The sequence below is a fragment of the Scyliorhinus canicula genome, chromosome 5, assembly GCF_902713615.1.
Source record: "Scyliorhinus canicula chromosome 5, sScyCan1.1, whole genome shotgun sequence".
Lineage (NCBI taxonomy): Eukaryota > Metazoa > Chordata > Chondrichthyes > Carcharhiniformes > Scyliorhinidae > Scyliorhinus > Scyliorhinus canicula.
This window is the reverse complement of record NC_052150.1, coordinates 230176831-230189927: the sequence shown is the minus strand read 5'-3', so window position 1 is coordinate 230189927 and position 13097 is coordinate 230176831. Positions and strand designations below refer to the sequence as shown.

The following is a 13097-nucleotide window of genomic DNA, read 5'->3' as shown; positions in this document are numbered from 1 at the left end:
GAAGGGGAAATAGAGACGCAAAATAAGAGACCATCACCCTCAGGCAGGGCAAAAAAGGTGACAAGTGTGAGAAGGGAGGTGGTCAATGCAGAATTGAGGGTGTTGTACTGAAATGTGTGCAGTATACGGAACAAGGTAAATCAGCTTGTTACGCACATTGAAATTGGCCGGTACGATGTTGTGGGCATCACAGAGACGTGGCTGCAAGGGGATCAGGGCTGAGATCTAAATATACAGGGATATGTGTCCTATCGAAAGGACAGGCAGATGGGCAAAGGGGGCGGGGTTGCATTGTTAGTAAGGAATGAAGTTAAATCAATAGCAAGGAGCGATATAGGATCAGAAGGCATTGAATCTCTGTGGGGAGAGTTGACGAATCGCAAAGGTAAAAAGACCCTGATGGGAGTTATGCCCCCGAGCAATTAGTCAGGATGTGGGACAGAATATAAATCAGGAGATAGAAAAGGCATGTAAAAAAGGCAACATCACAATGATCATGGGGGACTTCAATATGCAGGTGGACTGGGAAAATCAGGGGTGTCGTGGATCCCAAGAAAAGGAATTTGTAGAACTTGCTGTAGCTTGTGGTAGAGCCCACCAGGGAACAGGCAATTCTGGATTTGGTGATGTGTTCAAAGAACAAAGAAAAAAACAGCACAGGAACGGGCAGTTTGGCCCTCCAGGCCTGAACTGACCATGCTGCCCGTCTGAACTAAAATCTTCTCCACTTCCTGGGCCCCTATCCCTCTATTCCCATCACATTCATGTGTTTGTCAAGATGCCCCTTGAATGTCACCATCGTCCCTGCTTCCACCACCTCCCCCAACAGCGAGTTCCAGGCACTCACTCCCCTCCAGGCCTGAGCTGACCATGCTGCCTGTCTGAAATAAAAGGGGTCTCTGGGAGTGGGTTACTATTTACAGAGGGTCTCTGGGAGTGGGGTCATATTTACAGGGGGTCTCTGGGACTGGGGTAATATTTACAGGGGGTCTCTGGGAGTGGTTTAATATTTACAGGGGGTCTCTGGGACTGGGGTAATATTTACAGGGGGTCTCTGGGAGTGGTTTAATATTTACAGGGAGTCTCTGGGAGTGGGGTAATATTTACAGTGGGTCTCTGGGAGTGGGTTAATATTTACAGGGGGTCTCTGGGAGTGGGTTAATATTTACAGTGGGTCTCTGGGAGTGGGGTAATATTTACAGGGGGTCTCTGGGAGTGGGTTAATATTTAAACGGTGTCTCTGGGGGAGGGTTAATAATTACAGGGGGTCTCTGGGAGTGGGGTAATATTTACACGGGGTCTCTGGGGGAGGGTTAATAATTACAGGGGGTCTCTGGGATTGGGATAATATTTACAGGGGGTCTCTGTGAGTGTTAATATTTACAGGGGGTCTCTGGGACTGGGTTAATATTTACACGGGGTCTCTGTGAGTGGGTTAATATTTACAGGGGGTCTCTGGGAGTGGGGTAATATTTACAGGGGGTCTCTGGGAGTGGGTTAATATTTACACGGGGTCTCTGTGAGTGGGTTATTATTTACAGGGGGTATCTGGTGGTGGGTTAATATTTACAGGTGGTCTCTGGGGGTGGGTTAATATTTAAGGGTGTTCTCTGGGAGTGGGTTAATATTTACAGGGGGTCTCTGGGGAGTGGGTTCATGTTTACAGGGTGTTCTCTGGGAGTGGGTTAATATTTACAGGGGGTCTCTGGGGAGTGGGTTAATGTTTACAGGGGGTCTCTGGGTGTGGGTTAATATTTACAGGGAGTCTCTGGGAGTGGGTTAATATTTACAGGGGGTCTCTGGGGAGTGTGTTAATGTTTAAAGGGGGTGTCTGGGGGTGGGTTAATGTTTAAACGGTGTCTGTGGGGGTGTCAGCCACAGGGTGGGGGGTGACACTGAGTTAAGGGACAGTCCTGTATAAACACGGAGGTGAGTTTGTTCTTTCAGTACCGGGGACGAGTGAAATGTGCTCGATCTGAGCCTCGGGCAGAGTGTGAAGATCCTGGTAAACATTGTCAGTGAGATCCGTGTTCTCTGACTGATAGAATCCAATCAGCCCTGTTGCTCCTCCTGTTCCTGCAGCATGGTGGGATCTTGATGTGCCTTCCGGCTCTGTTTCTGGGGGAGGAGAGGATATATAATGGAATCCCCTCTGTGTGTGAGTGTTGCAGATTGCTGAGAGAGGGAGAGGTGAGAGAACCAAATATCTCCGGACAAAAGGCTGTGAGTGACCCTGGGGAGATTCACTGTGAGTATGAGAGAGAATTAACCCTCATTGTGTTCCCCTGCCTCAAACCCAGCCCCTCAACTGAGCCACATCCCCTCCCTCCCTCAGCCACCACCCTCTCTCCCTCCCTCAGACACCACACTCTCTCCCTCCCTGAGCCACCCTTCCTCCCTCCCTGAGCCACCCTTCCTCTCACTCCCTCAGCCACCCCGTCACTCCCTTCCTCAGTCACTACCCTCTCTCCCTCCCTCAGACACCACCCCCTTTCCCTCCCTCCCTCTGTCACCCCTTCTTCTCTCTCCCAGTCAGCAATGACCGACTGTCCCTTCACCACTGGCCCTCTCCCACTGACACTCTCTCATTAAACCTCACTGTCCCCCACCCCATCCCTCACTCTCTGACCCTTCCTCACTATCCCTCACTCTCTGACCCTCTCTCAACCCCCCCCCCCCACTGACGCTCACTCTCTGCCCCTCTTACTGACCCACAATTTCTGACCCTCTCATACTGACCCTCAGTATATGTCCCTCTCGCACTGACACTCAATCTATGTTACTCTCACACTGACCTTCAGTCTAAGTCGCTCTCTCACTGACCCTCTCACACTGATCCTCAGTCTATGTCCCTCTCTCACTGACCCTCTCTCACTGACCCTCTCTCATTAAACTTCTCTGTCCCTCACTTACCATCCCTCACTTTCTGACCCTCCCTCGCTAAACCTCACTCTCTGACCCTCTTTCACTCCCCCTCCCCCACTGACCCTAACTCTCTGTCCCTCTCACTGACCCACACTCTCTGCCCCTCTCAATCTGAACCTCACTCTCTCTCCCTCTCACTGATCCTCACTCTCTATCACTCCCACATTGACCCTCACTCTCTGTCCCTCTCACACTGACCCTCACTCTCTCTCCCTCTCACTGACCCTTACTCTCTGTCCCTCTCACATTGACCCTCACTATCGGTCCCTCTCACGCTGAACCCCACTTTCAGTCCCTCTCACTGACCCTCACTCGCTGTCCCTCTCATGCTGACCCACACTCACTGTCCCTCTCTCACTGACCCTCACACTCTGTCCCTCTCTCACTGACACTCACTCTCTGTCCCTGTCACTGACCCTCACTCTGTGTCCCTCTCTCATTGACCCTCACACTCTGTCCCTCTCACACTGACCGTCACTCTCTGTCCCTCTCACACTGACCCTCACTATCTATCCCTCTCACACTGACCCTCACTCTCTGTCCCTCTCACACTGACCCTCACTATATGTCCCTCTCACGCTGAGCCTCACTCTCTGTCCCTCTCTCACTGACCCTCACACTCTGTCCCTCTCTCACTGACACTCACTCTCTGTCCCTGTCACTGACCCTCACTCTGTGTCCCTCTCTCATTGACCCTCACACTCTGTCCCTCTCACACTGACCGTCACTCTCTGTCCCTCTCACACTGACCCTCACTATCTATCCCTCTCACACTGACCCTCACTCTCTGTCCCTCTCACACTGACCCTCACTATATGTCCCTCTCACACTGAACCTCACACTCTGTCCCTCTCTCACTGACCCTCACTCTCTGTCCCTCTCTCACTGACCCTCATTCTGTGTCCCTTTCTCATTTACCCTCACTCTCTGTCCCTCTCACACTGACCCTCACTATATGTCCCTCTCACGCTGAACCTCACACTCTGTCCCTCTCTCACTGACCCTCACTCTCTGTCCCTGTCACTGACCCTCATTCTGTGTCCCTTTCTCATTTACCCTCACTCTCTGTCCCTCTCACACTGACCCTCACTCTCTGTCCCTCTCACACTGACCCTCACTCTCCGTCCCTCTCACACTGTCCCTCACACTCTGTCCCTCTCACATTGACCCGCACTCTCTGTCCCTCTCTGTGACCCTCAGCCAGCATTCGGTACAGCTGTGAGAATACCAGTGCATGGGTCCTGCTGTTAAATAATATTTCTGAAATAAAAACAAAATCCTGTGTGTGCGGCAAGACCGGACCGGCTGGAAAACCTGATCAGCGAGTCTGACAGCATCTGTGGAGAGAGAAATAGAGAGAAATAAATTAACGTTTGCAGTTTCGATAACTATTGACAACTGATTCCCTGCTGATTGCCCAACACTCGCTGTTTTTTATTTATTTGTTTTAATTTCAGGAGAGGCGGAAGAAGAGGATTCTGGGAGAAGTCAACTCAGTCACCTTGACCAGCGGGTAAGTGATTGGCTGGGACTGGGAGGCAGGATTTATTTTCCTTTTTCTCTTTTACTCGTGGCATTGCAGTTGTTGTTGTAAGTTAACTTAAGTGAAATGAAATGACATGAAATGAAAATCACTTATTGTCACAAGTAGGTTTCAAATGAAGCTACTGTGAAAAGCCCCTAGTTGCCACTTTCCGGCGCCTGTTCAGGTTGGCTGGTACAGGAATTGAACCGTACTGCTAGCCTACCTGAGTCGGCTTTCAAAGACAGCAATTTAGACCTATGCTAAACCAATTCACGGCAGGACATCCCAGATCCATGTCATGCTCCTCTTGTGCGATGTGGGAATTCAGGGACCCTTCCGGTGTCCCTGACACCTTCACGTGCAGGAAGAGCTTGACGGCTCTGGAGCTACGGATGGACTCACTTTGGAGCATCCGCGATGCTGAGGGAGTCGTGGAGAGCACGTTCAGTGAGTTAACACACCGCAGTTAAACATTGCTGAGGGAGATCGGGAATAGGTGAGCACCAGACAGAGCAAGAGAAGGAAGGCAGTGCACGGGTCCCCTGCGGTCATCTCCTTCCAAAACATATATACCCTTTTCTATACTGTTGTGGATCATGGCGCACTAGGGGAAGGCAGCAGCAGTCAGGTTCATGGCACCATGGCTGGCTCTGCTGCACAGGAGGGCGGGAAGACGAATGACAGGGCTATAGGGACTCAATGGTGAGGGGAATCGACAGGCCATTCTGCAGACATAACTGAGACACCAGAATAGTATGTTGCCTCCCGAGTCCAAGGGTCAAGGATGCTGAAGGGGAGGGTGAACAGCCAGCTGTCGTGGTACATATAGGCACCAACCATATCGGTAAAACATATGCTAAGGTCCCACATGCTGAATTTAGAGTTCGGGGTTAAACTAAAAATGGGACCTCAAAGGCAGTAATCTCAGGATTACAACCAGTGCCACATGCTAGTCAGAGTAGGAATGTCATGAGAGATACAATGAATATGTGGTTTGAGAGATGGTGCAAGAGGGAGCGATTCAAATTCCAGGGGCATTGGAACCGGTTCTGGGGGAAGTGCGGCCTGTACAAATCGGTCGGTCTGCACTTGGGCAGCACTGGAACCAATGTCCTCAGGGTAGGGTTTAAACTAATGTGGCAGTGGGATTGGAACTGATGCAGGAAGGAAGTAAAACGGGGACAGAAACAAAAGGCAGTAAATGAAAAAGTGGAAGGCAGGGAAACCAAAGTCAAAAATCAAAATTGCCACAATGCAGAGTACAAAGACTGTGGAGAACTCAGTGAATGGGTCCAGTGAGGCTGAGAGAAATAAAACACAGGGAGACTGAACAAAACATGACCAGTAAGGTGGGCTGAGAAAGCAGAGCAGAGGTCAAGGGAAGTCTAGATTGAACTGCATTTATTTCATTACAAGAAGCCTAATGGGCAAGGCAGATATTCTCAGGACATGGATAGGTACATGGAACTGGGATATTATAGCTATTACTGAAACATAGCTAAGGGAGGGGCAGGACTGGCAGCTCAATGTTCCGGGGTACTGATGTTATATCAATGATAGAGCAGGAGATAGGAGAGGAGGGGGAGTTACGTTTTTGATTATGTTCAGTATCACGGCAGTACAGAGAGAGGGGATATATCCGAGGGTTCGCCCACTGAGTCTATCTGGGTAGAAATGGAAAATATGAAGGGCGAGGTCACTTTGATAGGACAGCCCCCATCAAACACTCCCAGGACAGGTACATCACGGGGTTAGGTGCAGAGGAAAGCTCCCTCCACACAGCCCCATCAAACACTCCCAGGACAGGCATAGCACGGGTTTAGGTACAGAGTAAAGGTGCCTCTACACTGACCCCATCAAACACTCCCAGGAAAGGTACATCACGGGGTTAGATACAGAGTAAAACTCCCTCTACACTGTCCCCATCAAACACTCCCAGGAAAGGTACATCACGGGGTTAGATACAGAGTAAAACTCCCTCTACACTGTCCCCATCAAACACTCCCAGGACAGGTACATCACGGTGTTACATCCAGAGTAAAACTCCCTTCACAGAGCCCCATGAAACACTCCCAGGACAGGTACATCACGGGGTTAGATACAGAGTAAAACTCCATCCGCACAGCCCCATCAAAGACTCCCACGACAGGTACATCACGGTGTTACATCCAGAGTAAAACTCCATTCACAGAGCCCCATCGAACACTCCCAGGACAGGTACAGCATGGGGTTAGGTACAGAGTAAAGCTCCGTCCACACAGCCCCCACCAAGTGCTCCCAGGACAGGTACAGCACGGGGTTACATGCAGAGTAAAGGTGCTTCTCCACTGTCCCCATTAAACACGCTCAGGAAAGGTACAGCACGGGGTGAGATACAGGGTAAAGCTCCGTTGACACTGTCTCCATCAAACAAGCCCAGGAAAGGTACAGCAGGGGGTTAGATACAGTGTAAAACTCCCTCCACACGGTCCCCATTAAACACGCTCAGGACAGGTACAGCACGGGGGTAGATACAGAGTAAAGCTCACTCCACAGTGACCCCATCATACATTCGCAGGAGTGATACAGCACGGGGTTAGATGCAGAGTAAAGCTCCCTCTACACTGTCCTCACCAAACACTCCCAGGACAGGTACAGCACGGGGTTAGATATAGAGTAAAGCCCCCCCCCCCCCCTACACTGCCCCCATCAAACACTCCCAGGACAGGTACAGCACGGGGTTTGATCCAGAGTAAAGTTCCCTCTACACTGTCCCCATCAAACACTCCCAGGACAGGTACTGCACGGAGTCAAATACAGATTAAAGTTCCCTCTGCACTGTCCCCAACAAACACTCCCAGGACAAGTGCAGCATGGAGTTAGATACAGGTTAAAGCTCCCTCTACACTGCCCCCATCAATCACTCCCAGGACAGGTGCAGCACGGAGTTCGATACAGGGTAAAGCTCCCTCGACATTGTCCCCATCAAACGCTGCCAGGACAGGACAGCACGGGGTTAGATACAGAGTAAAGCTCCCTCCACACTGTTCCCATTAAACACACCCAGGACAGGCACAGCATGCGTTAGAAACAGAGTAAAGCTCCCTCCTAACTGACCCCATCAAACACTCCCAGGATTGATACAGTACAGGGTTAGATACAGAGTAAAGCTCCCTCTACACCGTCCTCCGCAAACACTACCAAGAGTGATACAGCACGGAGTTAGATACAGAGTAAAACTCACTCAACACTGTCCTCATCAAACACTCTCAGGACAGGTATAGTTTGGACTTAGATACAAAGTAAAGCTCCCTCTACACTCTCCTCCACACATTCCCAGGACAGGTACAGCACAGGGTTAGATACAGAGTAAAGCTCCCTCCACACTGACCCCATCAAACACTCCCTGGAGAGGTACAGCACGGGGTTAGATACAGAGTAAAGCTCCTTCCACACTGACACCATCAAACACTCCCAGGACAGACACAGCACAGGGTTAGATACAGAGTAAACCTCTCTCTCCACAGTTGAAAGCCAAGATCGGATGTGGTGTGATTGAATCAAGGCTCATGTTGTCTAACCCTGCTCCTGTTCCTTGCGTTGTTGTTAATGAGTTTGCAGTTAACACGTCTCTGCCTGTTTGCTGCTGGGAACCTGCTCTGTGTAAGCTTTTTGTCGACGCACAGGGGAATTTGGGTCCAGATTGAAATGAAATGAAAATCGCTTATTGTCACGAGTAGGCTTCAATGAAGTTACTGTGAAAAGCCCCTAGTCGCCACATCCCGACGCCTGTTCGGGAAGGCTGTTACGGGAATCGATCCGTGCCGCTGGCCTGCTTGGTCTGCTTTCAAAGCCAGCGATTCAGCCCTGTGCTAAACAGCCCCAGAGAGAGGGATGTGGACTGAGCACAGAACACTGCCCCCACCTCACATCTCCCCACCCTGCCGGCCTCTACCCCACCTGCAACCCCCCACCGTGCCGGCCACTACCCCACTCCCAACCCCCCACACTGCCGGCCTCTACCCCACCCCCAACACCCCACACTGCCGGCCTCTACCCCACCCTGCCGGCCTCTACCCCACCTGCAACCCCCCACCGTGCCGGCCACTACCCCACCCCCAACCCCCCACACTGCCGGCCTCTACCCCACCCTGCCGGCCTCTACCCCACCCCCAACACCCCACCCTGCCGGCCTATACCCCACCCCCAACACCCCACCCTGCCGGCCTCTACCCCACCCCCCACCCTGCCGTCCTCTAACCCACCCCAACCCCCCACCCTGCCGGCCTTTACCCCACCCCCAACCCCCAACCCTGCCGGCCTCTACCCCACCCCCAACCCACCACCCTGCCAGTATCTACCCCACCCCCAACTCCCCACCCTGCCGGCATCTACCCCCCTACCCCACACCCATCCCACCACACTGCCGGTCTCTACCCCTCCCCCTAACCCCACCCTACCGGCCTCTACCCCACCCCAAAACCCCGCACCCTGCCAGTACCTACCACACCCCCAACCCCCCACTCTGCCGGCCTCTACCCCACGCCCAACCCCCCCCACCCGGCCGGCCTCTACCCCACCCCCATCCCCCACCCTGCCGGCTTTTACCCCACCCCCAACCTCCCCACCCTGCCGGCCTCTACCCCACCCCCCCCACACTGCCAGTATCTACCCCACCCCCTACACCCCCACCCTGCCGGCCTCTACCCCACCCTGCCGCCCTCTATCCCCCTACCCCACCCCCAACCCCCCACCCTGCCGGCCTCTACCCCACCCCCAACCCACCACCCTGCCAGTATCTACCCCACCCCCAACTCCCCACCCTGCCGGCCTCTGCCCCCCTACCCCACCCCCAACCCCCCACACTGCCAGCATCTACCCCACCCCCAACAACTGACCCTGCCGGCTTCTACCCCACCCTGCCGCCCTCTACCCCCCTACCCCACACCCTCCCACCCACCCCGCCCCCAGTGAATGACAGAGTCACATAAAAACTATTCTAACTTTCTTTTCAGGAACAACAGGAGGAAGTGACCATCCAAACAGGAGACTCTGATCCTCAGAATGGATGAAAATACAATGGAACTGACACAAGCCGCCACTGCGGTGGTGCAAGCATGTGTTGATGTGAGAAATGCCATGTCAGCCGTTGAGAGTTTCGCTAAGCTAGCCGCTTCAGCCGGAGTAGTGGGGGCTGTTATTGGGGTAGCTGCATCTGTCCTTAAACTTTGTCTGGGAGATGTGGATAGTGCGGAGTTGACATACATGAAGGAGCAATTCCAGATAGTCAGGGACCAGCTGGATGGCATTTCAGATCAGATTCGCGAAGTGCTTAGTGCAATTGAGCACAGTACATCCGGTAATCAGTATTTCCCCATTGAAGAGAATCTGAAAAATCAGTTCAGGAATTTCATGGAACTCCTGGATGCAGCACCAAAGTACCGGGAGAGTGAGAAACAATCGTTTCTCACACACTTCACTGCGACTAATGGTGACCAGAACCTTTACACTCTCTATGATGCTGTGATGGGACATTCTGCCATCTTTGGCACACCCATCCTGGAAACTGCCATAAAATATGATCAGAGAAATCGACGCCTCATGGAAAAGCTCTGCGCCCGACTGAAGGAGCTTTTCTGTATTGGCCTGATTGCCACACTGGGTCACGCTGCCCTGACTGGAATTGACACTGAGACGTTAAAGAAAAAATGGGATGAGAGATTGAGTAAACTTGACATTAAAATGAAATCCATGATAGATCGATGCATAAATGAGTTTGCAGAGCAGGCAAAGACAGAAGTTGAAAAAATGGTAAAAGATAAAGGGAAGAAAAGTCACGAGGAGTGTGCAAATTATATAAGAGATCATTTGGGGAAGAAATATGACTGGGTTTTCTGGTCTGTGCGGGTCTATGACCCTGTCGTTGGGTTCGAAAATCACGCTGCCGATGGTCGGAATCGGTTTCACTTTTTCAGACTCAATAATGTGAATATTATTGTCTCCTATGCCACTGATCCAAAGCCTTTCAAGGACGAAAAGGTCAAGCAGTTTATGAAGGGGAAAGATGGCTGGGATGATGCAAGAAATGTTTGTAATGCTGTGTTCAAGGATTTCCCGGGGCATTTTATACACACAGTGAGGCGATACAAGGGTCTGTGGGGAGCCTGGACCTTTCCCAAAGATTGTCATTTCTGGCAAACCTATGCAGGAGTGACCCTGTGTGTCCATTCCTCATAAATCTCCCCATGAGCTTCTCAGTTACTCTGCCCCTGAATCCATGCTGCTGTTCCCAGGGGAAATGTGTCTGTGATATTTGGACACAGTCCGCTTTTGTTCATCGCTATCTATTCTACTGCTAACAAATTAATCCTGACAATTATTGTGATTCTGAAAATGATCCTAACCTTTACTGAGAGCTGAGCAACTAATTCCATCCAATCAGAAATCCGGTCAGTCTTGTCCATTCAAAGTCACTGTCAGGGTGTGTGAGGGTCAGTGGGTGGGTCCATATTGAGGGGCCAGCTTGAGTTGAGGAGACAAAGGAGGTTCGATATGTGAGGACCGGGCTGGGATTATATGGAATAAACGGTATGGCGGAGGCCAGTGCACAGAGCCCACATGAAGCAGCTCAACAGAGAGCAAAGGGGCAGACTGGTTCATTATTATCAGTCACAGATATGTGTGTCTGAGTGCGTATGTTCAGCTCATCGTGAACCACATCCAGCTTTCATTTCATGGAAACATCAGTCAGTGAGGAGGATTCTAAACAACAGAGTTCACAAGGCCCATCCTCCTGTCACTACCCAACGACAAAGCTCCATTGGGAATCTCCACCCTATTACAGTTCACTGTCAATGTACAGTCTGCACACTGACTCATGTAGAATATACTGTGTAACAGTTGTGTAAGCAATGGACATGGATTGCAAAGCTCTGTAATCAATGATGGTACAATTAATTTTTAATGAATACATCTGTAATTATCTGATTTCTGCCACTTGCTCAGTTTGTAACTTTGAAGTTGCCTCTGTAAATTGGACATGCATGAACTTCCAGTCCAATATCTTCAACTCTTTCCAGTTTAATTTCTATAATATCTGAGGTTTGTTTAAAATGCTTGGGACTGCTGAAATAAAATTGGTTCATACCGTTCACTGCAGTGTGCTGAACAAACTCAATCATTCAATAGGCGATCACTCTCTGTGGAATTATTATTAAACTCCATTCTGAAGATTTCTTTGTCACGTCAGTCACACACAGAGTGAACATAGAACATAGATCGATACAGCGCAGTACAGGCCCTTCGGCCCACGATGTTGCACCGACATGGGAAGTCAGAAACTAAAGGCCATCTAACCTACACTATGCCATTATCATCCATATGCTTATCCAATAAACTTTTAAATGCCCTCAATGTTGGCGAGTTCACTACTGTTGCAGGTAGTGCATTCCACGGCCTCACCACACTTTGCGTAAAAAACCTACCTCTGACCTCTGTCCTATATCTATTACCCCTCAATTTAAGGCTATGTGCCCTCGTGCTAGCCACCTCCATCCGAGGGAGAAGGCTCTCTCTGTCCACCCTATCTAACCCTCTGATCATTTTGTATGCCTCTTTTAAGTCACCTCTTAACCTTCTTCTCTCTAACGAAAACAACCTCAAGTCCATCAGCCTTTCCTCATAAGATTTTCCATCCATACCAGGCAACATCCTGGTAAATCCCCTCTGCACCCATTCCAAAGCTTCCACATCCTTCCAATAATGAGGCGAGCAGAATTGTACGCAATACTCCAAATGCGGCCGTGCCAGAGTTTTGTAAAGCTGCAACATGACCTCATGGCTCCGGAACTCAATCCCTCTACCAATAAAGGCCAACACACCATAGGCCTTCTTCACAACCCTATCAACCTGGGTGGCAACTTTCAGGGATCTATGTACATGGACACCGAGATCCCTCTGCTCATCCACACTGCCAAGAATTTTACCATTAGCCAAATATTCCGCATTCCTGTTATTCTTTCCAAAGTGAACCACCTCACACTTCTCCACATTAAACTCCATTTGCAACCTCTCAGCCCAGCTCTGCAGCTTATCTATGTCTCTCTGTAACCTGCAACATCCTTCCGCCCTGTCTACAACTCCACCGACTTTAGTGTCGTCTGCAAATTTACTCACCCATCCTTCTGCCCCCTCCTCTAGGTCATTTATCAAAATGACAAACAGAAACGGCCCCAGAACAGATCCTTGTGGTACTCCACTCGTAACTGAACTCCATTCTGAACATTTCCCATCAACCATCACCCTCTGTCTTCTTTCAACTAGCCAATTTTTGATCCATATCTCTAAATCACCCCTGGTTCAGTTTCTGAGGGAAACATGGCCTGGCTCTCAATTGGCCAATGTGGAATTTCCATTTCCTGATGGCCCATTGAGATTCACAGATAAATTAATGGCGAGATGCTCCTAGTTATACTTTAATAAGATGTGGACATCAGTCCCATGGCCAACGTTTATATCCCAACACTAATTGCCCTGGAGAAGTTGGTGAGATGACTTCCTGAACTGTTGCAGACATTGTGCTGATACTCACATCCCATAATACAACAAATAAAAAGCAACGGCGTGGCTCTCTGGACTGGGTCAGAGAGGAAGGGCGGAATTCTCCAAC

The 13097-nt window shown here is 50.6% G+C and overlaps 1 protein-coding gene across 1 annotated transcript; it reads left to right on the top strand.

The window, feature by feature from the left end:
- The first annotated feature begins 2147 nt into the window (after positions 1 to 2147).
- On the top strand, positions 2148 to 11582 carry LOC119966659 (protein rapunzel-like). Its single transcript, XM_038798717.1, has 3 exons — positions 2148 to 2248; positions 4383 to 4438; positions 9445 to 11582. Exon 3 carries the CDS (start codon positions 9494 to 9496, stop codon positions 10664 to 10666), a length of 1173 nt encoding a protein of 390 aa, XP_038654645.1. The 5' UTR covers positions 2148 to 2248; positions 4383 to 4438; positions 9445 to 9493; the 3' UTR covers positions 10667 to 11582.
- Positions 11583 to 13097: the final 1515 nt, after the last annotated feature.

Bases quoted from the DNA above. Each gene is read 5' to 3' on its own strand.
- LOC119966659 (XM_038798717.1), top strand. From the start codon at position 9,494: ATGGATGAAAATACAATGGAACTGACACAAGCCGCCACTGCGGTGGTG.